The sequence below is a fragment of the Brachyistius frenatus genome, unplaced genomic scaffold (assembly GCF_029030835.1).
Source record: "Brachyistius frenatus isolate BFR_SWC_R1_liver_20210118 unplaced genomic scaffold, ASM2903083v1 Contig_6, whole genome shotgun sequence".
Lineage (NCBI taxonomy): Eukaryota > Metazoa > Chordata > Actinopteri > Embiotocidae > Brachyistius > Brachyistius frenatus.
Window position 1 is genome coordinate 9,806,418 of NW_027210605.1, and position 22,240 is coordinate 9,828,657.

Sequence of the window (22,240 nt, forward strand, 5' to 3'; positions counted from 1 at the left end):
ACCAAAGTTAAAAGACCCCAGTTATAGATAAGATTACACTTGGCCACAAATTAAACTCTGGGAAAAGTCACTTTTCGTAAATTCGTGTAATCTGAGATATATCTGCCGCCACATTATGATTATTAAGGGTTTGCATTTAGGGTACCTATTTATTTGTTGCAACGTGCATCTTTCAAGCCATGCACCTTTGCCACAGTTTTTCTTGCGCAGTCCTGCAGGGTTGTTACTAAGGAGATGTGACGCTGCTGTGGTGCGCAACTGAATATGATAAACTTTACAACCAAATATGCCCGACAGGATCTTGTGTTGGATCAACTCGCAGACTAAATGGAAACTCAAGGCATCGTTTTATCATCTTTCGCGGTAGTCTTCAGTCAGTTTGGGTTTCTGTTGAAGATTGAAACAAATACGGATTTATTTGGCAGCTCGAAATACTTTAACTCAACCCCGCACAAAGATTCCCGGATGGATGTGCCCTTGGCAAGTACATTTCTAAACTTTCACGATCGTTTCATCATCTTGATCATCATCTGCTCTGTCAAAGTAAGACACGGAGCTCTCTGTCATTGTGAGAAGATAAATAATCCACATTTACTCAAGAGTTATAAAGGCTACTTGCTGCTTCGACAACTGCACAATGTCAGATCACATTTTTTGAGTACAATAGAGCAGGCGTGATTTTGAGGAATAGCGGACGATGTGAGGTTCAGAAGCTTCCCCTCGGAGTGAGACGGTGGTGAGTCAGGCAGGTCCGGGCATGCTCAGGCCCCCTGAGACACTGTGCCATCTCGCTGGGACCACATTAGTGTGATCACACCTGGGTGAACATGTGTGTGTTTTGAACCTCTTCCTCTCCTTTTTAAACATCAATAAAATGAGCATCAATTTCTTTGAACTTGTAACAAAGTCTGTTTTTCTGTCATTTTTAAGCACATTTTAATTAACTAAAGTTTTGTTTAAAAAAAAAAATCAATTAATAATCCAATATCTTTCTGTGAATTCCCTGTGTGTGTGCTCTGCAGAGTGATCTGCCCCTCACCAGACTACCCATCCTCTAAGATGTCTCAGTCCACTGTCTCTCAAGAAGGAGGCACCTTCGAGCACCTGTGGAGCTCCCTGTGAGTGTAAACAACATCTGTTGATGACTGATTTACTTCCATCAAGTTTTCCAAATTACATAATTGTTTTATAATAATGCAAAATGTATCAGGAAGTATTTACAAAAAACATGAATCTGTCATCACTTTACCATTAATTCAAGAATAAAAATGTGGATATTTATTCCTAATCTAATTTAAAAAGAGAGAGAAAAACTTAGAATGTGCTTTATTTCTAGTGCCAGTAGTCTGTATAGTATGTGATGTTATTATTTTTTCTGTGCAATATTTACAAAAGCTTCTTGTGTACAGGCATAATCAACAGTCAAAGATAAACAAGTAACTGCATTTTCAGCCACTTATGTTCACCTATTTCTTCGTGCGAGTATTTGATAGTTTATGCATTGAGGACTAAGAAAAATTGCCATATTTTTCAGCCTGTGCTTCCAATTGTGTGTTAGTCGTAATATGTTTAAGTTTTTCTTTTTGTTTGTAAGTATACTTTGTTTGTCCTGTAATAGAACAAACAGTCCTGTAGTCTAAATTAAAAGACTTCACTTTTTTTTAATTATTTCTTATTATTTTTTTTCTAATAGCAAAAGTCAGTTTTTCTGCTCATCTGACTCTCTGTTATGTGACACACAGACACATTAATGCTGATTTCTTTTTTCAAAAACTCATCCCTCTTTTACCAACTCGTAACCTTGTGTGTTCACAGCGAGCCAGACAGCACGTATTTCGAGCTCCCCCCAAACAGCCAGCCAGGTGAACACCCAGTTCCTTCCACCAGCACCCCGGGGATCCACCGCAACACTGCAGAGGTCTCCATGGACGTCTACCACATGAGGGACATGAACGACAATGTAATGGTAGGAATAAGAGCTCATGCGACACGTGATCAATTTCTGCTTTCCAACTGAGAAGCTTCAACTTATTTGTGATACTTTCATATCAGATCTACACACACACACACACACACACACACACACACACACACACACACACACACACACACACACACACACACACACACACACACACACACACACACACACACACACACACACACACACATACAGTTTTTCCCTCCAGTGCTGAGTAGATTCCCTCCTATGTAGTTTCCCTCTCCTCTGCAGCTCTTTCCCTCTCTCTGTCTCCCTGCTGAGTGGCCTGTGGGGACTGTGGAGTAGTGTGTAATTGTGTGTGTGTGTGTGTGTGTGTGTGTGTGTGTGTGTGTGTGTGTGTGTGTGTGTGTGTGTGTGTGTGTGTGTGTGTGTGTGTGTGTGTGTGTTGGGGGAGTGCTCATTAAATCACAAGGCAGGACCCCTTGCTGCTCCACTGTAGAACCATCTGTAGGCTGCAGTGCGTCTGCGGAAGTGCCTAAACAAGCATGCACATATGTTTGCAGGTGCATGCGCATGCAAACATGCGAACATGGAACAGGAACTTTTTACGAATGAAAAATATTTGCGGTTTTAGCAAGACCAGGGATTTAATAGTAGTTGTCTGATCTCACACAGAATAGAGCGTTTTTGCTCAGCCACACTGATGTGTATCTTGCACACTTGCTCACTCTTTCTCTCGGTTTCAAATATGAAATTAGAAGTCACTCCCAATCACACCTATGTTTCCTTCCCCTGATCTGGGATATTGGTCAGATCTAATCTCTAAGCAGGCAAGCCTGGGCCTGCCTAGCTGGTTAATGAATAGTCATGGCGTGAAAAAAGGAGGCGGATCGAGGATTTGTTGTTAGATGCAAGGCAAGTAGAGAAGGCCTAGTTGAGCAAGTGAAGCAAGTGGTGGAAGAGTAGAGGCAGGACGTTTCCTATGTCCTCAATCATGTCCTGCTCCACACTGGGCTGGCCTGGCCGTGGGGAGCTCGACTATTACAGTCACACTTGACCACAGCAGTGTAAGTCCTGAGAGCTGAGTCAGAGACATCGTCTCATTTTTCAGGAGCCTTAAGATGCTGTGTGATGTGGTAAGTGGACAAGAATAAATTTTTTACTTGCTGTAAATTTTGCTTGCTTTTGTTCTTTCTTGCGCGTAGAGAAATGGTCAAATTACTTGGTTGTGATGTAGACAAACAGTTTTGGGTAGGGTCACTGTTTCCAAATTGGCGGCGATCAAACAGATGAAAGAATGAATCTGGATCTGCTCATGACTCATCGTGCTGTTTGACAGTCCTGCATGCATAAATGGCTGCTTCAATTTGAACTTGTGTGCTCATGATTTTGATTTGTGTCCTGGTATGGTGGCTATTTTTGTCGCTGTTGCATTAGTAAGTTAGATTAATTTGAAAAGTTGGGTGATGAAGTAGAAACAGGCCCCTCCAACACTGTCTGATTGTACCACTTGATGAAAAGGAAATCCTTGTTTTAACCTCGGTTAACTTTCCTCTGATTAAACCTTTAAGTATTCAGGAAATCACTGTGATGATTATTGAACTCATTTTATTATTCAATACATACTCTACAGCTGGGCGTGTTAATGAATGGTATATCGCCTGCTGCCCTTTGCCAAACATTCCCAACAGGGGGCAACCTTCTCACACACCAGTTCACACGTTACCTCCCCTCATCCTCACCTCTATTTAACAGAGCTGCAGTCGTTAAGACTAGCTCCACTTTTCATATAATGCTATTCACTCATTTAAGCAGCCCAACTTTTTATTTTGGTCATGCTTTTCTTTATTTCAGCAGGGCCATATGACAAAATAGGATTTTGTGTTGTTAATTGTGTTTAAAGTGGCCAAGCTGTTTAATATTGCAACATGCAGTTCGTTGTAATAAGCAGCTGTAAAAACAGTTCAATAAAAGGGTGATACTCTCTTTATCCTCAGCCTATTATGTTTCACTCATCTTGACAAGTGAAGGTTGCCGTGGCTGGATTATCTACATCTCTAAATGTTTTGAGCTTTTAAAGCTTGGCTTTGAGTGGCAGCTACCAGGATGACTGCCCATAGGGGACATCAGATGCTGTCGAGATCAGAAGCATAAACACTTCCACACAGCGAACACACACACTTCCTCACGCACACATTTGTTCACACAGTGGCGGCAGAGGTTTTAGATCTGTTTCAACTTGTCACGGGTTGAGTTTAGGTATTAAGACCAAGCACACCTGTGAGTGCATATGTCTGTGACAATGTGTGTGTCAAGTGTTTTCTGTGGTTGACACATACACCTGGTCTTCTCTTGTGCTTTAAATCCCCTTTGATAATACCTGTAAGAGGAATATTTCAACGATAGTAAGCAGTCAGACATTAATGGTGACTCTTTTATACACCCTGCACGAGAAAACAAACATCAGAACTTATCAGCCCAGATACTGCCACATTTTTCAAGACGGTGAACACATTTTTATTTTAGCAAATGCTAGCGATGCCATAATTTCAACTGCCAGACACTTGATATGCTTCATTCAGTGGGAACTGCTTCCTGAAAGTCCAGAAACCAAACTATTGATTTTTAAGCATACTTGTTTTGAACCCAGCTGTATCCGATTATGTGTCGAGCTGCATTAACCTCAGTTAGGATCAATGTATGGATTCAAACACTGACGCATGCGTGCATCCTCATTTAACCTACATAGTTTGCATTAAGTCCTGGACATTGACCTGTGCATTTGCTTTCAACTGCATGGCCACATGAGGTTTTACGTGTCCTTGTTAAACGTTGATAAATTGTGTCTGTGTTATTTCAGAGGGATCGTGGTAACGAGACTCTGTGTATGGCTTCAGGTTTTATATCATGGAGTGTAGTATAATATAAGTTATAGGAAGAAGAAAAAATAATAAAGAAAGGAGAAGTTTCAACAGTTACACTCTAAATGAACATGTGCAGTGGGGAGGCCGGGTGGAGGATCATTCAACTTTCACACTTTCACACTCAATTATCTCCATATTCAAGAATGAATATCTATCATTATTTATGAGACATAGTATTAGTGTTTACATTTTGTTTTTTTTTATCATTTTGTGACTAGCAAGTGAAAACGATCAGTGGTAATTTTCATATAAATGTGTCAGGGTACGAAGATTTATTTTACCTTCAGTTGCAGTTGAAAAGGGCTTTTCAAAACCTTATTATTGCTCGTTGTCAAAGAGTGAGCCAATCTGATTAAAACAAAAAAAAATATATGGACATTTTCTGTATACAAATTAAATATTGCTATCTTAATTCCCTCCTTATGTCATAGTTTATTTGTTAAAAAAATATTCCCTTTAATTGCTGTCTGCTTTTCCTAACCATAGAGTTTCCATTTTAAATTGACCACATATTCATATCATTGATGCTGATTTCTATCTTATTTAAATTAATTATAAATCTCAAGCCTTTAAAAGTTTTGAAGAGTCTTGTTTTTGAGAATCTTCATTCCCAACTAGTTATTTAATGTTTTGTATTGATATACAGCTGGGGTCGTGGGGAGGATCTGACCCTTGAATTTGTGTTCTTTCATGTGTTTTCCTTTTCTCTCTCTCTCTCTCTCCCCCTCTCAGACCAGACAGTGTTTACTTAGTGCAGGCCTTCACAAGGTGTTTTGGAGCATGTGTGTACATGCGCCCCAGCATTGCCGCCTATGTCCGGGCATGCCATAATTACAATGTCGTACCTTTTTTTGGGTTCCCATCCCTCTTTCCCTCCATGCTTCTCTCCCCTCTCTCAGTCTATCGTTTCTCTCTCACCACACCAGTGCTCTGCTCACCTTTTTCTCCCCCTGTCCTCGCAGTACATGTGTCTGTGTGTGGTGTGTCCGCTGATGCACACCTCGATTGAACTCTGTGGTTAGGTTATGGTCCTGCACTGTCTTTACTTTTGCTGTGTTTGGACGTTTGACTGACTGAACATTTGACAAATGAGACTACAGCAGTAGAGGATGTACTACGTGAAGAAGAAGGTAAAGAATTTGTTTTATTTGCTCATTTGGTTATTTTATTAGTGTTTGCAACACAGTGGCTACTTTAACGTGAAACTGCCATCAGTGTCAGTTATTTGACATGTGCTCAGTACAAGTAGCAGGGATGAATCTGGAAATATGTTCGAGCCTACATTATTAATTTAGATTATTTCATATTTTATATTAATACATGTTGGTTTTGTTTAATCTGAATCAACTGGTGTCATTGTGGTTGAATGTTGGACTCGCTGTTGTTCAAAGAAAGTCATGATTTGATGTTGATAAGCAGAAGGTTGACAGGTGGACTGCAGTTGGCTGCTTGTGTTGTCTGACTTTGCTGTGCTTTTGTTCACATAGTGTAACAGGGAGTCACAAAATAAGTTTTCCTTCCACAGCAGCTGTTGAGCTTGTGTACAACTATACTGTATGGACCTCACGGAAAACATTAACGTTGACAAGTGTGTCACCACACATCAAATCTTCAAACACACCAGAGACAAAATGAGGGGAATTGCAGGCAATTAGGCAGTGTATGGATAACGCCTGTGTTTTACAAGTTACCTGACATAGCCCCAAGGCAGCTACTGTGGGGATCACTCACTTACAATCATTCACTCACACAAACACAGAAGTTTGTGTCCCTGTGCTTGTGATGAATATCATTTTTTTATGTATAAATCTCACAAAAACGTGTCCTGTGTCGATTATGGACACCTACCGAGACAGTTAAACGTGCACCCGCACCATCACACACACACACACACACACACACACTACCCACAACTCTTCCTTCCCACTGTAATCCGACCTCCAAGCTCCTGTCTCTCTGGCACCTCTACCTGTGTCCTCCCTCCGTCTTTCTCCTCCCTCCCTCTTCGCCTCCCTCATTCTGTCCCCTTGTCTTTTCTCCCCAGTCCCAGTACAACTTGCTGAGCAGCAGCATGGAGAGCCTGGGGAGCCGTGCGACATCCGCCAGCCCCTACAGCTCCGAAAACGCCTCTTCGTCGGCCGTGCCCACCCCCTCGCCCTATTCCCAGCCCAACTCCACCTTTGAGGGCCTGTCGCCTGCCCCGGCCATCCCCTCCAGCACCGACTACCCCGGGCCGCATGCCTTCCAGGTGTCCTTCCAGCAGTCCAGCACCGCCAAATCTGCCACATGGACTGTGAGTACACCCACTTTTGTGGCTTTGACGTGCAGTGTGTGTGTGTGTCCGTGCATGCAAGCGTGTTTCTCTGACTTTTCCTTTCTTTCTGTCTAGCTCTCCGTCTTTCTAAAGAACTACCTTCCACACACATAAACATGCACACAAAGACACTAGTTCACACACACACTCACGCAAGCCAGCACATGTGCAGGCGTGCTGTGTGCAAACGAGAGTAGATTCAGTGATTCATTTTGTCCTCTGCTCACCTCTTTTAGTCAAATCTGTTATATGTGTGTGATGAATGGAACAAAAAAGTTTGATCTTTGGAAATATTTTGTCCTGTGTAGTTTACTATTCAATTCTAGTAATCAATACAATAATACAATACAATACATAATTTTTTTTTATGGTTTATGTACACTGAAGTAAGCCCAGGCATTGCATTATATTTTGCTTCTCTATATCAATGCAATAATAATGTAATAACACAGAAATTTAGAAAAGATAGTTTGTTGTCATTGGCTGTTATTTTATAGCAGAATTTACTTGGTTACTAGTTTTAAACTTTTGAGACACACTTCATTGCATCCACGTGAAAGGAAGCTTGCAATGAAGACAATATAGCGCATATATATTATGAACAATACACACAATAAGCAAATAATTATCAGCAGTGATAGAAGTAGTAAGACTCAGAGGAACCTTAACATCAGGAATTTACATGATAATTTATGAAACCTATTGAACACAATACACTCACCTACATTGTGATGGTGGTGAGAGACAGGTGAAATTGGAGCTGTGTAATTTGTCATGACCCGATGAGAAGCCTCCTGCTGGAGAGGTGTCACCACCGACTGTCACACAGTTGACCTCCCTGAAACAAGAGAAAGAAGAGACAAACTGCACTTCCTTCACTGTGTGTGTGTTTGTGAGTGTCTGTGTGACAGGCCGAGGTTCTCCGCGGCTGTGTTTGCTGGAATTAACCATGCGTGGTGGGCTCATTTACTCAGCCCTCAGTGATGTAAGGAGATCTCCCTCTGGACATTAGATGCGGTGGTCTTTGACCCGTTGCTTTTCTTCCTCCATCTCTTCCTTCATCCGGTCTTAGAGCACACTCATGGTTGTCACCTCTGGCGCCTTAAGTTTCTCCCTTGTCCTCTCCTAAAATATGTCCATCATCACCTTTGTCTCAGGAATTCTCCTGACTTAGATCTTTCTCACAGCCACACTGCATTCACAGAAACCAAGGAGAACATGGACAATGATTTCAGGTTGTTTGATCTGGGAAGTTACAGCAATGAAATTAAATCCTAAAATATGGCAGAAACTGGTTTCAACCTGTTTGGTTTAATGTGATACGTAATACTCTGGTATTTAAATTAAACTACCTTATTCCCTCTGATGTCCCCATTGGGTTACAGTTTTGAATGTCCCTCATAACCTAATTGAGAAGCCTGGTAATCACCAATTACAGATTGAATGTAAGAGAGCCTGCCAACAGATCTTCTCTCCTTAAAACAAAATAAACTATGTTTTATCAGTAATGTTTAGAAAATGACCCAAGTTGTATAAAAAAAAATAGAAGAAAGTGGTGATTTTAACGAGCCTGTTTAATTCAAGTCATTGTCGTTGTTACCACTTGAGTAGAAGAAAAGGAGTGTTTGACTGGCACACGACTTAAGCTATAGATGATGAGGCAGCAGAAAAATAGTTATGAGGAACCCTGTGATTATTCAGATGCCTCAGCTGCCATTAAACAGGAGGGATTAGAATGAGAGAGAGACTGAGTGTTTGCTCATAGCTTTTTGGAGTTTACTGTAATGCTTTGTTTTATCTTGCAGGGTTGATTATAAGATTGGCGAAGTATAAGAACATGTATTTAAGTGTTATTAGCTATGGAAAAACAAAATTTTTCATCTGTGACATGACACAGTATGATAATGTATGATCTTGTGCTGCATGAGACCATTGATCGCTTAATAGTAAGCTTTATAGGTGGTAAAAAGTACACCACAAGTTTTTGTTGTACCTAAAGAATATGCCATTATTTCTGTAAAACAGTTTCTTGAAATGCATGCAAAAGAAAAAGTTATTTGGACTAAAAGTGACAACACACAGATGTTTATTCATATTTTACAGGGAACAACTGTTTGCCACTTCATTTGAGCTCTGTGGCAAAGTGCCTTTTGAGGGCTCAGATAATGTCGCCGAGCTGATTTAGAAGTGTTAGATTTGAAAAGAAGCGAGATTATGGTCAAGCTTTTCGCTAATGGAATGGGATTGCCCAAAAATAACACCAGGGTTGCATGAATATATGGGTGTGTATTTATGCCAAAATTCAGTAATAGGAGCAAGTTTGAACACGCTTGAAAAAAAGAGATGACTATGTGGACCAGACTGAGTCATGTTGTTTAAATGAAGTTAACAGTCTCTGGGTTTCTTGCTGATTCCTTGTGGCCTCAGGCAGTGGGGAATGCCAAATGCCATCGGGGCATATTGACTATAATCAGTCCCCTCTCCCCACACTTCTGCGTCCCTCTAAGAGTGGGTGGAGTGCTTTTCTCTGGGAGAATACTAGGAAGGTAGCTGCCTATTGCATCATGCATGTCTCCCTCTATCTCTTAAATCTTCTCAACTGCATGATTGATGAAGAGAAGAGAAGAGAAGAGAAGAGAAGAGAAGAGAAGAGAAGAGAAGAGAAGAGAAGAGAAGAGAAGAGAAGAGAAGAGAAGAGAAGAGAAGAGAAGAGACAATCCTTTTTTTCTCTCATAATTTTTCCACATAGAGTAAATCCATCCAAGCCTATTCTAGTCTGGTAATCCCCCGTTGTCTACTCAAGAGAGTCTGATAATAGCTCTGAAAGTCTCCTGGTCTCTTGCCACTTAAAGATGATTCCTTGGCTAGGATGGAGGCAAGCGTCACCGTGGCTGGAAATGAGATCTAACACCTCAACATTGTCAAATAAATAGGACCCTTCTCCATACACTCAGACTTTATTTTATGTGTGTGTGTGTGTGTGTGTGTGTGTGTGTGTGTGTGTGTGTGTGTGTGTGTGTGTGTGTGTGTGTGTGTGTGTGTGTGTGTGTGTGTGTGTGTGTGTGTGCGCGCGCACGTGTACAGTACAGTGGGAGGGGGTGTGATGCGCTGGGGATGCATGCTCGAGCATGCACTGCAAGGCGGCTTGTCAGAAGCTGCTCTTCCCAGCTATTAGCTTCTCTCCGTTAGGATACACGTCCTAACACGTCCTGCACAATGCATCCTTCCCCTCCTTTTCTCCATGCATCATCCACAGCCACACCACCGTTGGTCTTCCTGCCAAGCATCAACTCTGGAAAAAAAAAACAGTCTATGACACATTTGGGTTCTCAGATGTGTTTTATCATTGACATCACACAGGAGAAATATATGAGTTTTCTCCTGATTATATGGCTGTGTGATAGAGATCAATTTGTACAGCAATACCAAGGCTTTTATAATCACCCAGTAGATGAAGTGCTTAAAGAAAACAACATTCAGAACTGATACCTGAACTAATTTGATCTCTTTACAACCGTGTACACTGTCCTATATCTACACTGTTCAGGAAACTTTATAGACTGGGATGCTTCTAATCCAGGAAACTATTTGTTAAACATTTCCTCTTGTCTGTGGTGTGTCCCATGACACTCTGTAACACTGTGTATGCTATGTTGCCTAAAAGAGTGAACTTTTAAGATAACCATGCCTGCGCCAGTAATGCTAATCATTAAGTGTGCAGTGACACTCATTCATTGTGTAGCTCATCAACATTTTGTTATTAATAGTGCTCGAACTGTGAGTAAACTAGATGGCTTGAAATGAATGTCTTTCAGATCCTAAGTGGATCAGACGGTTTTCGTCACCCCCAAAACTTTTCTTTTGTGAAGAATAAAAGTGGATCAGAGTCCAATGAGACAAAAATATTACGTTTGAATTTCAATTACCCACACATGTAGCTGTTTCTCTGTTTCTCATAGTTTCATATGGAGACAAACAGTAATTCCCAAAGAAAATGGGAGATTCTCGAGTTTTCTACAGTGATTTGAATCCAATATAATTACAGACTATATAGAAAGCCAGTTTAGACTGTACAGACATGTGCAGCATACTGTATGCCTGTGCTTGTGTGTGTGTGCATATGTATGTGCATAAACGTATTTGATATTTGTTAAGCGAATTTGCAGCGGGCATGCTGTTGCTTGTGTAAATGGATTGACAGTCTGGCAATTATCACCTTGTCTCTAGAAGCCTGTCTGGACCTGCCATCACTGGTCCACTGTGTAGAAACAAGGAAGGATGGATGGACGTATAGATGGATGAATGAATGGGATTGCAATAAACACTGACAACAAAATATTAAATTGGAGCTTTATGCAGTGATTTTGTAAAGCTATAATTACATTAGGGATTCAACTCTGGATGTTTCTGTCTTTTGTAGCTCAATGTCTATTGCATTTTTTTTGTTGTAAAACAAAAAAAGCTCCCAGAAAAGAAAGCATTCCAGCATGTGCATCATATGTATCACTATCTGCTATAGATTCAATGTATAATAGTTGGCAATGTATAAAACTTTGTTCATACCCTCAGAAAGAAAATCATATAATATTGTCAACAGATTTCACTGAAATGGGGAAAGTCAATTGGCCGAGGTTTATACTCTCACTATTTTAATATTTGTTTGCACACGTCCACATTTTATTAGAATAATCTAATCTTCATGTAATCCTTTTTTTGTTCTTCCGCTTGTAATTTACTTGTCTCACTCATGTTAAAGATTTTTTTCGGTTCACTGAGAAAGCAAATGATCTGATTTAATTGTGTTTGTCGTCTTGTCTGTACAAGAAGATACACGTCAGATACTATAGTTCTTTTAGTAGGCTATTGCCTCACTTCTGACAGCAACACATGGAGCTGAACTCATGGAACTATGGACGTGTATGTGTGTGTGTGTGCATGTCGAGTGGTGGTGGTTGGGCGGGTTTCACCAATGCTGTGGAGACCTAAATGTGTTTACAGTCACATTATGGGGTTTTGTCTTCCTTATGTGGACAAAAAGCAAGTCCCAATAACATAAATATATATATGTGTATGTATATACGGTTAAGGTAAGGGTTAGGTCTCGGCAAGTAGTAGTTATTGTAAAGGTGAGAGTAAGTTGCTCCCTATAAACTCTCTTTTCAAATGCTGAAGGAGTTCATGTTCTCTCTGTTGTGATCGAGTTTAAAACAAACCAGTGGATCAGTTTTCAAGATGCGATAGTTGCAGCATGAAAAGTCCCGAGGTCTACATAAGACTTCTGTCTGACTGTTCCATCTCGGAAAGATTATATATTCATGGTATTGACGGGCTGTTGAGACTTGTTAGGATAAGTTCAGTGGGAAAGGGTAATGTTGTGCACAGGTATTTCCATTGCCCTAAGGGGAGTGCTCATGGCTAAGAGAAATGTGTCTATTTGAGTTTGCAGTGTGTGTGTGTAGTAACGATGTCACAAAAATCCAAGCCCTTGTTGGTGTAGGAATGAATCTTCCACAGCTGTCATTGGGCCAGAAGCAAGTCTATGTTGTCAGTCGAAATAAAAATTTTTTTTTAAAAAGTTGAATTTTTTTTAACTGACGTTTACAAATGGAAACATCATAAATGTTTTAAATCTTACTTCAAGTAGAGGGCGGGTGTTCAATGATTACGAATATGGAAGAATAATATTGCATGGGAGATGAATTTAGAAATAAAAGGGAAAAAAACAGAAAAAGATATGTTTAAAAAAGACGATGATAAAAGAAATAAAGAGGGAAAGCATGAAGTAACTTCTAGTTAAAGAGATATAGCAGCAATGTGGGCCAGGGGAATCACAAGAGACAGATTTGACATGTATGAAGCTCAAATAAATATTACATTTCCTATAATGCAACTTAAACAGCATCTTTCGTCTTCACAATGCCCACTTCTTTCGAATTCCTCATATCCAGTATATAATACAGATTTCTCAAACCTAAACCAAGATAACCTTGATGACATCATTAGGGTTCCAGGGTTTAAAAAGTAGCACTAGGTTTTTCCAGATCCACAGAAGAAATTATGCTGCTGTTTTCACAGTGTGAAGCTGTGGTCATCCTTGTGATGTAAACTGACCCTCAGTTGTAAAATTTGGGGGTGAGCACGTGTGTACATAACTGACACTCATGTTGTGTATTTTCTAAAAATCAATGATAAAAGAAAATGATAATCAAGGAATAAAATAGTTTTTTTGTGTTCACACATTCACCATGTGGCATTTGATGGAATTGTTTTTATATAAAACTTGACAATGATACTTTAAAAGGGATTCTGGTGAAACAGGTTGAAGATGCAGACCATGTAACTGAGTGACTTCCAGTGTGACCATTCATCAGTCTCTCTCTCATTCATTCTCTCCATATTTTCTGTTTCTCTGCTTTTTCTTTCTTCAGAAATTGAGCTGCATGTACAGTATTTCAGCCATAGGGTGCGCTGTTGCATTTGTATTCAGGTCCATCACAGCAAGTCTACACAGGACAGAACAGACCTTCTCCTGGAGGGTCACAGTTGGATTTCAAAATGGAAGATTTTTAAAATTTTGTGATTGTGTTGGGGCATGTTAAGGCTGTTCTATTCCTTGTGATGTCTAGGATGCATCTGATTTGGCATTTACATACATACAAGCACATGTGCATACATGCGCATGTGTAAATACTGGTAAACTGAGGAATCAGTGAAGACTTGGCTTTAGCGCAGATCAGCATTTTTTCATTTAGCTTTAATGTAACGGGATGACTAACATGTGAGATTCCTGCATTAAACGTTTTTATTATTGCCCATTGATGTTTTATTTTTTGTCAGCTGGTACACATTTACACAGAGACACAATCATTTATTCCAATCTTTCCTTTTGAACTTTCACTTCTCCTCTGCCATCTGCAGCATCCCACATTACTACCCACAAACCTAGTCGGATGGATAATAATCATTTATGCATTCTAATAACACAGTAATTACCTTTACAGCACACACTAGAATTTACTGCTGACTGTTTTACAGTCCTTGTGTATTTTCCCTTTCCATTCATATGACACTATTTGTTCTTTTGTCATGATTTTATGTGGTAATTACAGTGTCCTGTTCTCACCCCACACTCTTTCATCATCATCTTATCACCCAGTTCTTTATTTGTCCACCTTGTATTCAATCATTAAAGATATTCTTTTTGTCTGACATGATCGATGGCTTAATGGTTCAAATCATGTGTTATTTCATTTTGAAAACAATTCAAACTCCTGAAAAATAAATTTTGCCATGATCTCAGTGGTATTACAGACACTTTTTAATTCTTCCTTAGATTTATGCAGAATTACTTCTTAAGGACTTTTTATGAGACTGAGAAAACAGTCACTGCTATAGGTATTAATTGCTTGCTACCTAATGCAGATCTCATTTTTTAGGTGTCCTAAAGTTTTCTGCAGTTGGGGGTGCAAATTTAAATTCAACACTTTTTGTTTTTGGACAGTGCTGTAAAGTTGTTGCTGTAAAATGACTAATTGTGATGTTCCGAGAACGTGTCATGCAGGGAGCTCTATCATTTTTGCTTTTTCTCAAACTGAACTAAAATTGCCATTTAGAAGTTGAAATCACTTACTTGAATCGGCCATGTGTATGCTCTTTTTCAACGCAGTACTCTCCCTTGCTGAAGAAGCTCTACTGTCAGATTGCCAAAACATGTCCAATCCAGATCAAGCTGTCCTCCTCTCCTCCACATGGCAGCATCATCAAGGCCATGGCCGTCTACAAGAAGGCAGAACACGTCACAGAAGTGGTCAAACGGTGCCCCAACCACGAACTTGGACGAGAATTCAATGATGGTACTGACCATATTCTACTCAGACATTTTATGCTTTTTCCCCAAACATTTAAGTAAAAAAACTGTTTTCAAGAATTTGCGTTAAACATTTCATTAACAAGACTGTTCGGTGTCTGCTATGTTTGATGCTTTGATTTAAATCAACCAAGTGCATCCACACCTTTCTTTCATCATTGCTTCCTCAGGTCAAGCAGCCCCGACCAGTCACCTGATCCGAGTGGAGGGGAATAACCTCTCTCAGTATGTGGATGATCCTGTCACTGGTCGGCAGAGTGTCTTTGTGCCCTACGAGGCTCCACAGGTCAGTGGTTCATCAGGTGCTGGTTGGAAACACAATTCATTGTGTTAGTTACCCAAGGGACTGCACCCATGACTTTAAACATCAGAAATTATGGTCCACATTTAATGTAGAAACTATCGAGGTATTTAAAATATTCATGATGTACACTGGTGAGGTGAAACTTGCATTTCCATTATTAAATCAATACCAGTATAAAAGGAAGGTCAAGGTAATGTTAAATAAATGAGATGGTAAAAAGATGTGGATTGAGTAAATGTTGGGATATCGCGATTCCTGAAAGCTGTCAACAATATTTCGTACATTCAGTCAGAGAAAAGACACACAATTGATCAGTCAAGTTTTTCTCAAAGAAACAGTCAGTTTCAGTGAAGTCCTTCATAGTAGACTCAGCTATAAAATAAAGATGCCAGGCATGTCCAGACAAGCACAAGAGTCATCTTGTCTGTGATTGCACCTGAGGATGGTAATGAAAAGCAACATTTTCTCACCTCACATCAAAGTGCGCTGCAACACTTTCCTCTAGTGGTGAATTGGTGTATACAAAGAAATCACTTGAGCAATAAAAATCCTGAAATTCCTTGATAACTGTCAGATAGACTTAGCCAACAAGGCCTGAACTTCCTCGTTGTTTTGTGTTTCAGGTGGGGACTGAGTTTACCACCATACTGTATAATTTTATGTGCAACAGCAGCTGTGGGGGCGGAATGAACAGAAGGCCCATCCTCATCATCACCACGTTGGAGACCAGGGAGTATGTCAGCAATTCTTAAGTCATATACACATCAGTTCAAACAATAACATCTTTTGACTTTAACAAGTCATTTTCAGCTCTTTCACACTAACTTTATCTCAGTTCTTACTCATACTGTACAAATGCACACCTTTGTACATACAAGATAAAATTACCAACCTTCGTTCAATGGGTGCTTTCTTCTTTACTACCATCCTTTAATGGTTCTAGCATTGGCCATGGGTTAAAGATCACCAGGTGCACACACTCCAGCTGTTTGGCTAGTATTGGAGGACAAGTCTGTTAGGAAAATCCAAATTAATTGGGCAGTGAAGCCCAATTAACCTTGAACAGATGTTCCATACAGATGTTAAGTTGTCTTAACAAGTCTGGATATTTTTCTTTCCCAATTCATCTCTGCAGTGGTCAAGTGTTGGGCAGAAGGTCATTTGAAGGTCGGATATGTGCATGTCCTGGCAGAGACCGCAAAGCTGATGAGGACCACTTTAGGGAACAACAGGCCCTGAATGACAGTGTGGTCAAAAATGGCAGTGCCAACAAGCGCAGTGAGTCGCAATAAACTGAATGAAACTTACACATTGCTGATTCATTTGAATACTTTATTGAATACATTTTAATTGTTGGTGTACTTTAACATCATTGTGAAATGTGTTAGAAACCTTTTTGATTGTGATTTTTGTCTCTGTTGTGTGCAGACTTTAAACAGTGTCCTTCAAATATTCCCAGTCCAAATATTAACATGAGGAAGAGGCGGCACGGAGAAGAAGAGATTTACTATATTCCTGTAAGTGCCTTCTACACTCTTATTTTTCACAAAATAGTCAAAGAAAAGAGATGATTTACACTTGTGCATGTATGTATCCTTTTAAACAGCCTTATTCAGACAAGTAGAAGTTTGTGGAAACATTTCTACTGACTATAAGACAGGCAAATGTTTTTTTGTTTTAAATACTGGAAAGAAATGGACAATTTTCAATGGACAGATTCACCAGTCATTACTCCCTAACTGCCTTAGGTCACTGTATGTGCTGTGTTTGTGTGTAGGTTCGTGGTCGGGACAACTTCGAGCTGCTGATGAAGATTAAAGACAGCTTGGAGCTGATGGAGCTGGTGCCACAGCCGCTAGTGGAGTCCTACCGACAACAGACACAGCAGCAGCTGCTGCAGAGACCGTGAGTTACTACATGTGGACAAATACACAGATACTTGGTTCTACACATACAGGACAGAAATTGTGACTGAAAAGATCTGATCAATCCGTTCACATGAACACAAGCCAAGGCACATTAGAGAACTAACTGTTACTTTCCATTCTACAGTATGTGAATCACAATTATACATATAGCTGGGCTCAGACTACACAAATTCAGCCCGATTTTGACACAATTTAGTCATTTCGTGTGTGCCGGGCCCGAATATGAATGTTGGGAATGACAAATCGGCCTCGTAGTGTGACGTAAATAAAGAACATTGATGCAGCATCTGGGACACCACACGATACCCTGACGAAAAGTCTAGCGTGTCAGAGTTTGAAATATCCTACAAAGTTCCTTTAACATTGACCAATAAGATGACAGTGTTCTCTGGCATGCATTTGTAAACATGTCAAAAGGACTGTTAGTGACACACACACAGTGCTTCTGTAGCTACGATTGACAACTATTTCCCCCTCCTCCCTAATGATTGGTCCGTGTCATACTTGTAATGTTGCCAGACTCCCGACACAAACATGGCAAGAACCTTTGGCACTACGATATCCTAATCTGACACGATTACTATCGCAAAAGACAAATATATCGTGTGGTCTGATCTCGGCTTAACCCTCATGAAAATCCACATTTTGCATCTTGTTCATTTCATTAAACTGTGAGGTGTCCTTCACAGCATAAACTTCTAACTTCTGCCACATTCTTCTCTCTCATCTAGGAGCCATATAGCATCACCCTCTTCTTATTCTCCGCTGTCCAACATGAACAAGATGCATCCCCACGGAGGCTACAGCAAATCACCCTCAGTCAACCAGCTGGTGGGGCAGCAGCCCCAGCATCACCACACTGCCCCCCACTCCATAGCTCATATGGGTGAGTATCTGTGATTCAAACAAAATAGATGTGTTATGATGCCATTAGAGTACAGTTCTTTATGCCAGTTTGCTGCTCATTATTTTATTGATCCCCTCTCTCTTATTCTGACAGGTTCAAACATGCTCAACCACAACCACATGCAGGCCAATGGTGAAATGAATGGTGGCCACAGCAGTCAGAATATAGTGTCAGCTTCCCACTGCAGCCCACCCCCTCCGTATAACCCTGACCCCAGCCTTGTCAGGTACCTCACCCTCCAATGACACTCCTTTATTCTCCTGTAAAAGGCCAGCAGACAATCAGATGCACTTGTTGGGTTAAATACAAACTAGTGGCATGTTGATGCCCAAACAGCCACTTTCCGTGGCCATGTTCACATATATTTTCACCATTGTGTTTTACAGACTATTATGGCTGCTTTTTAAAGGCTTGCAATTATACCACAAATCTCTAAGCACCCTTAGCTGGTGCTATAATGAAGGTCCACTGAGAATTGAAAGCATGGAAATAATGGCTATACATAATACAAAATAAACTAGTAAAAAAGCAGTAAGTAGAAAAGTTGTGCTGCAAAAATAAGTGATGTTTAAGTTAAAAAGGGAAGGTATGTTTTGGTTTTGTTTGTTTCCAAATTTTGGCCACATTAATAATTGTCCTGTCCTCTGTACTACACGGTAAAAAAGTGTTAAATTACATTTGGCTGCATAACAAAGACAACTGGTGTTCTTAGCTAAACTGTCTACTAGTTGCATATACTCAGTGTCCTAATCCGATGTGTTGATCAGCTCCCATTAAAAAACAAAACACTATTCATGTCTTTCTACTCTACCAAGCTGCTCAAGAGCAATAGACCTCCACTATAGCTGCCACCCAAAAAGCCCAAACTGTGCCATATACTTAAATCTAAAAATCCTTTACACTGTGTATACATCTATCCTGCAATGCACTACAGCTTTCTTCTTTCTTCAAAAGAAATGTACAAGTTCTATTTAATTTAACACTGTTGTTTTCTTATTTTATACATTTTTTTAAATAATGTGTCAATGCAGTCATCGGACTTGCTCACACAAATTTAACATTTTTGATACTACTGACTTTGTCCATCTTTTTGTTTTCTAGACTGTTATGTTAATTGCGCAGTTAAATTGTACAGTTAGCTTCTTTTTTCCAGTTACACTGTATGTTACCAAAAATTTAACATTTCATGTGTTTATAATAAAGGTTCTTCACCAAAGCAAGAATGGCTTTATGAATCATTGACATAAATGCATGTTTATGTTTCTACTTTGCATCTATGAAGATGTATAGTTTCTCTACAATTAAGGCTAGATGTGTTACTCAGCTCTGGAACATACTCTAACAGCTGGAGTACAAGACATTGACGTGTTACATGAAATAATGATGTGATTCAGTTCTGTCAAAAAAAATAGCTGCTGCCAATGACATGAAGTTATTCTACTCAAGCACAATTGCACTTTTTATGTTTAAGTCCTTCTTTTAGGTGTGTCGCTGTGGTCTAAGCAGCCCTGCTTTTCTCCCCATACAGTTTTCTCACCAGTCTGGGCTGTCAGAACTTCATTGAGTACTTCACCTCCCAAGGCCTCCAGTCTGTCTACCACCTCCAAACTCTCTCCATGGAGGTAACAACTCTGCTCCTGCACCTACAATCACACAGTAGAAATAATAGTTATCATGATAAAATGTATGTGTATTAAGTTTCCTAAACAACAAAGACAAAGTGGAGAAGATGCAGTCACAAACAATAATATAATGAATTTAGTCTTAATAAAAATCACCTGTAGTGTTGGCCACTAATGATGATGTAGAGAAATGTTTTGATGAGCAGGCCCTACGTTTAACTTTCACTCCTATTGCTTTATGTTAGTTTTCTATCACGTTCTCACACTCCTCACATGTCTAACTGTGGCTTCACCAGGATTTAGGAGCGCTGAAGATACCGGAGCATTCCCGCCTTGCCATCTGGCAAGGTCTGCAGGACATGAAACAAGGAGCTTCCCTCCAACTGCCCACCTCCAATCATCACCATGACTACCATGGCCAGCAGCTGCTTCGCTCCAGCAGCAACATGGCTGCCTCTGCAATGGCGGCCATCGGGGCGGCTGGTGGCGAGCTGCAACGCCAGCGCGTCATGGAGGCTGTGCACTTTCGTGTCCGCCACACCATCACTCTCCCCAACAGGTCCGGTGTTGTTGAGGCGGCCGGAATGACAGCAGCTGCGGATGAGTGGGCTGACTTTGGGTTCGACATGCCTGACTGCAAGGTGTCATGTAGCAAGCAGTCCATCAAGGAGGAATTCATGGAAAGTGATGTTCACTGAGGCCGAAAAGAATCTTAGGACTGCTTTCCCGAAATGATTATCAGCATCAGCCTATAACAGAGTAAACCGATGTGGACGGGGTCTGTAATTGTGCTCTTAGGTTTTGCTTTCAGTGCTTTTACAGAAAATCCACTTTCATTTTGAATGTGGAACATTTTCAGCATGTTAATACACTTTCCTGAGCAGTCTTGTGCTTAAACAATTGGCACCAATTATGTTTCAAGTCTACATAGCAAATACCACTGTGACAATAGCATTGTCAAGGCAGTGCTTAATACACATTGTCTGGACTATACTTTTTGGGACTCTGATAAGTGCAGATAAATGTTGCCTGAGTGCACTGTGCAATAATACATGACGCATTTTTCTTTTACAGCATTCATGATAATATTCACAATCCCACAAATGTCCAAATAGGCAAATCACCACCACCAAGTTTGCTAATTTCAGTTTTGTGTTTAGATTAAAAAAATAAAAGGGGTTGTCAGATGATTTATTTATTTTTCTTTTAGTTTTTGCTCACTTGTAAAAATGTAAATACTGTACTTTGTAAATGTTTTGGACTAGATGTGGTTGAAAACGAGTATTTAGACTTAAATTGATGTATCTCCTGTTTGAACCAAATGTATAGAATTGAGTAGTAAATCCAATTCATAGCAACGGGAACACAGTCATGTGCATTTTTAATGGCTATGATGATGTGATGACCTTTAGTTCAGTATGCTTTAATCATCTCACTGTCAACAATTGTTAGATGGGCTTTGGCGTTAATAATCTGCATGTCAACACGTATTATAAAAAATTAGGCATTGCTTCTACCTTTTATCAAGTCATAAATATGGTGTTATTATTGTATAGAAACACTGGGAAACTGTTGAGAAACACAATATCAGTAACAGTATTATAACTAATAGCAGGGACGTAATAACATGTGTGTATAATGAATTAAAAATAGTTTCCCTGTTTATTAAGACACTGGACATGACAGTAGCAATTTTGTCCTTCTCTGTGTATTCTGAAAAACCTTGCAGGGCAAGGTCCTCATACACGGATTATAGCTAACTTTGTACTGTATATTCACGGCACTTGTTTGTAGGTATTTATTAGCGACATTCCAGTTTTGTTTCAACATTTCCATCCAGCATGAATAATCATTTCAGTATGGTGTCAAATTTGTTTGTTTTAAGGACTTTGTACCATGACAAAGATTTCGCCTGACTTGCAGCCATTTTTTTTAAGGCCCTCTCACTTACAATGAAATATACTTTCAACCACTAACCACCAACAGGTCTGAGAAAGAGCACTTTAAAAGTGAAATAATTTAGAATTATCAGTATTATGCATTGCCATAGTGTAAATAAAATAACTGCTTTGTTTTAATATTCCCGGTAAGTTTTTTTTGTTTTAAGTTTTGTAAAGATTATTAAGACGTGTACCTGTGTTTTGCTGTTCATCGTGTTAATTTGTTGAGGTTGTTCAGTGTTTTATGTCAAAATCGTGGATTGAATGGATTCAAATATTTGCCTTCCTTAATGTCTCTCTTTATTAAAGTAATAAAAAGGTTTTCAACTCAGTGGGCTGAGGTTTTTTTTTGGTTGTTTTTTTAATGGACATTTTAGTTATTTAGACACATAACTAATCGTGCAATGACTGATCGAGCCTTAGTGCTACTTCGAGCTCTCTCGGGGCTCGACTACTACATCGAGCTCTCGGGGCTCGACTACTACATCGAGC

At 39.9% G+C, this 22,240-nt stretch overlaps 1 protein-coding gene across 1 annotated transcript in view; it reads left to right on the top strand.

The window, feature by feature from the left end:
* The window catches only part of tp73 (tumor protein p73), a 26,760-nt gene extending 4,721 nt beyond the window's left edge, over positions 1–22,039 (top strand). The window contains exons 2-14 of the mRNA XM_069689117.1: positions 1,023–1,118; positions 1,816–1,966; positions 6,911–7,159; positions 14,847–15,033; positions 15,218–15,333; positions 15,975–16,084; positions 16,487–16,629; positions 16,780–16,868; positions 17,129–17,256; positions 18,011–18,165; positions 18,280–18,412; positions 19,715–19,808; positions 20,105–22,039. Of these exons, the coding sequence (XP_069545218.1) occupies positions 1,023–1,118; positions 1,816–1,966; positions 6,911–7,159; positions 14,847–15,033; positions 15,218–15,333; positions 15,975–16,084; positions 16,487–16,629; positions 16,780–16,868; positions 17,129–17,256; positions 18,011–18,165; positions 18,280–18,412; positions 19,715–19,808; positions 20,105–20,506 (2,053 nt within the window). The 3' untranslated portion in view covers positions 20,507–22,039. The remainder of the gene's footprint in view (positions 1–1,022; positions 1,119–1,815; positions 1,967–6,910; positions 7,160–14,846; positions 15,034–15,217; positions 15,334–15,974; positions 16,085–16,486; positions 16,630–16,779; positions 16,869–17,128; positions 17,257–18,010; positions 18,166–18,279; positions 18,413–19,714; positions 19,809–20,104) is intronic.
* Positions 22,040–22,240: the final 201 nt, after the last annotated feature.